Here is a 1,793-nt window from a genome sequence, read left to right on the forward strand (position 1 = left end):
TACCAGTGCACATTTCCTAAATTACAGTTAAGAAACATGGAGGCTAACTGATAAAGAGTTAAATGCAACTTCTAGGAATTTACCAAAAAACATTTTTTAAAATTCACTTCCTTAAAACCAACACAATGACAAAAGCAGGAAGTGAATAGGGTATAACATTTTTCACTATCATCCCCTACTAAGGGGTTCTGTAACATTTGCAAGAAAAGACACGGTTGTAAATCCCATTGCCTTAACTAGATGAGCATCTTAAGGCTTGGGAGGTAGAGCAAGACATGTGGCCTGGACAATCACACTAGGACTGATAGAGATAGAGCAGGCAGCAAGTATGGCTTGCATTCTTTCTATCTCCATTTTCATAGCTTCTTGATAAAGACATGAAAAGTAGGCAGGGGAAATTGTACTGAACCCAATCAAATACTTCAGGATTTTCTCCTTGTTGGTCTCAGCATGAGCTTGGGGTCCCCACAGGAACTCATAGCTTGGAGGATCACTGCCAGGTACCTGGCGATACTCCAAGTACTTCAACTTTACAAAATCTTGGGTGAGGAGCTTCTTGGTATTTCCAAATATGTAGTGGAGCTTTCCGGGGTACACGTGTATCTTTTTCAGGAATTTCCAGATGTCCTCCTCAGCAGCACAGTGGTTCTTCACAAAGATCACAGCGAGGATTTTCAGCAGGAGCCCGGTTTTAGGGTAGCCCCTGCCAGGGCGAATCCTCCCATTGTTGGGGAGTTTCAGCTTGCTGAAAAGATTATAGGTGTGACTGTTGGACTCCACTTCTCTCATTTCAACTGCAAAGATTGCCTCCAGGTGTTCACAGGCAGCCTTAAAAATCCCAGGAAAGTGTTTTCTGTGCCTCCAGTCGAGCGTATTCACCATCTCCTCTAGGGTAAAGAGCCTCCTCAAGCGAAATTTTTGGAGTATGAACCACTCCAAAGCATCAACCGGGCACTGAAAGCTTTCCGATAAACATTCAGTGGAGTAGCTGGCCCCAGACTCGCAATCCTCATGCTCGCAATCACAAGTTTTGTCAGAATTGGCAAAAGAGCCCTCAGCAGAAAGGCCACTGATAGAAGGTGATCTCGACCGACATGGCAGAGGAGGGATCCGGTAAGCAATACCAGGTATGAGGTGGGAGAAGGAACACTCCTCTATCTCTTCTTCCTCTTCTATTGCTGCTGCTGCTGCTCCTTGTTCCACTTCTTTTTCTGCAGCCTCTACCTCTGATGGTGACAGCACTTCTTCCTGTGCATTCTTACAAACCATGTTGTCTGTTCTGGCTTGCTGGCGTTTCTTAGGAGCATGGCGGCGTTTGCTCTTGTGACCACGAGGCATGATGAATCTGCTTAGGCCCAAGAAGGATGAGTGTACGGAGGATGGCTTGTGCTGCAGGCACCTGGAGGAGGCAAAGGAGACTGTGTGAGCATCTCAGCAGAGACAGATCTCTCCTTGGCTTGAACCAAGGCTGCTTCTGCAGGTATCTGTGACAGCAGTGCTCTAGGAACCAACAGTTCTCTAACTGTACTAAGTTTGTCCTTTTGAGGAAGACACAGTGAGTTATAGACCACAACATGCTGTCCCTCTCTATGGGGTTCTGTTGTGGTGACAAGGACTGGGTATTGGAGTCTTGCATTTGTGGGCCTGGATTCTCTTATCCTTGACACTCACCAGTAACTGCAGGGTAATCCTGCACCTTTAGATTGTTCTACTCTGACGTTGACCCCCATCCTCAAAGGGCAAATGATGTATCCCAGAGCCTATAGGTGTAAGTGGAAGAGATTCTCTGGCAA

General features: G+C 46.3%; 1 protein-coding gene across 1 annotated transcript; it reads right to left on the reverse strand.

Annotated features, from left to right (window-relative positions):
* Positions 1–249: 249 nt before the first annotated feature.
* On the reverse strand, positions 250–1,338 carry LOC101566804 (melanoma-associated antigen B5-like). Its single transcript, XM_004631425.1, has one exon. It carries the CDS (start codon positions 1,336–1,338, stop codon positions 250–252), a length of 1,089 nt encoding a protein of 362 aa, XP_004631482.1.
* Positions 1,339–1,793: the final 455 nt, after the last annotated feature.

The sequence above is a fragment of the Octodon degus genome, unplaced genomic scaffold (assembly GCF_000260255.1).
Source record: "Octodon degus isolate 3935 unplaced genomic scaffold, OctDeg1.0 scaffold00041, whole genome shotgun sequence".
Classification (NCBI taxonomy): domain Eukaryota; kingdom Metazoa; phylum Chordata; class Mammalia; order Rodentia; family Octodontidae; genus Octodon; species Octodon degus.

What these genes read in the sequence shown, in the direction of transcription:
- LOC101566804 (XM_004631425.1), bottom strand. Translation starts at nt 1,338, where the DNA reads ATGCCTCGTGGTCACAAGAGCAAACGCCGCCATGCTCCTAAGAAACGC.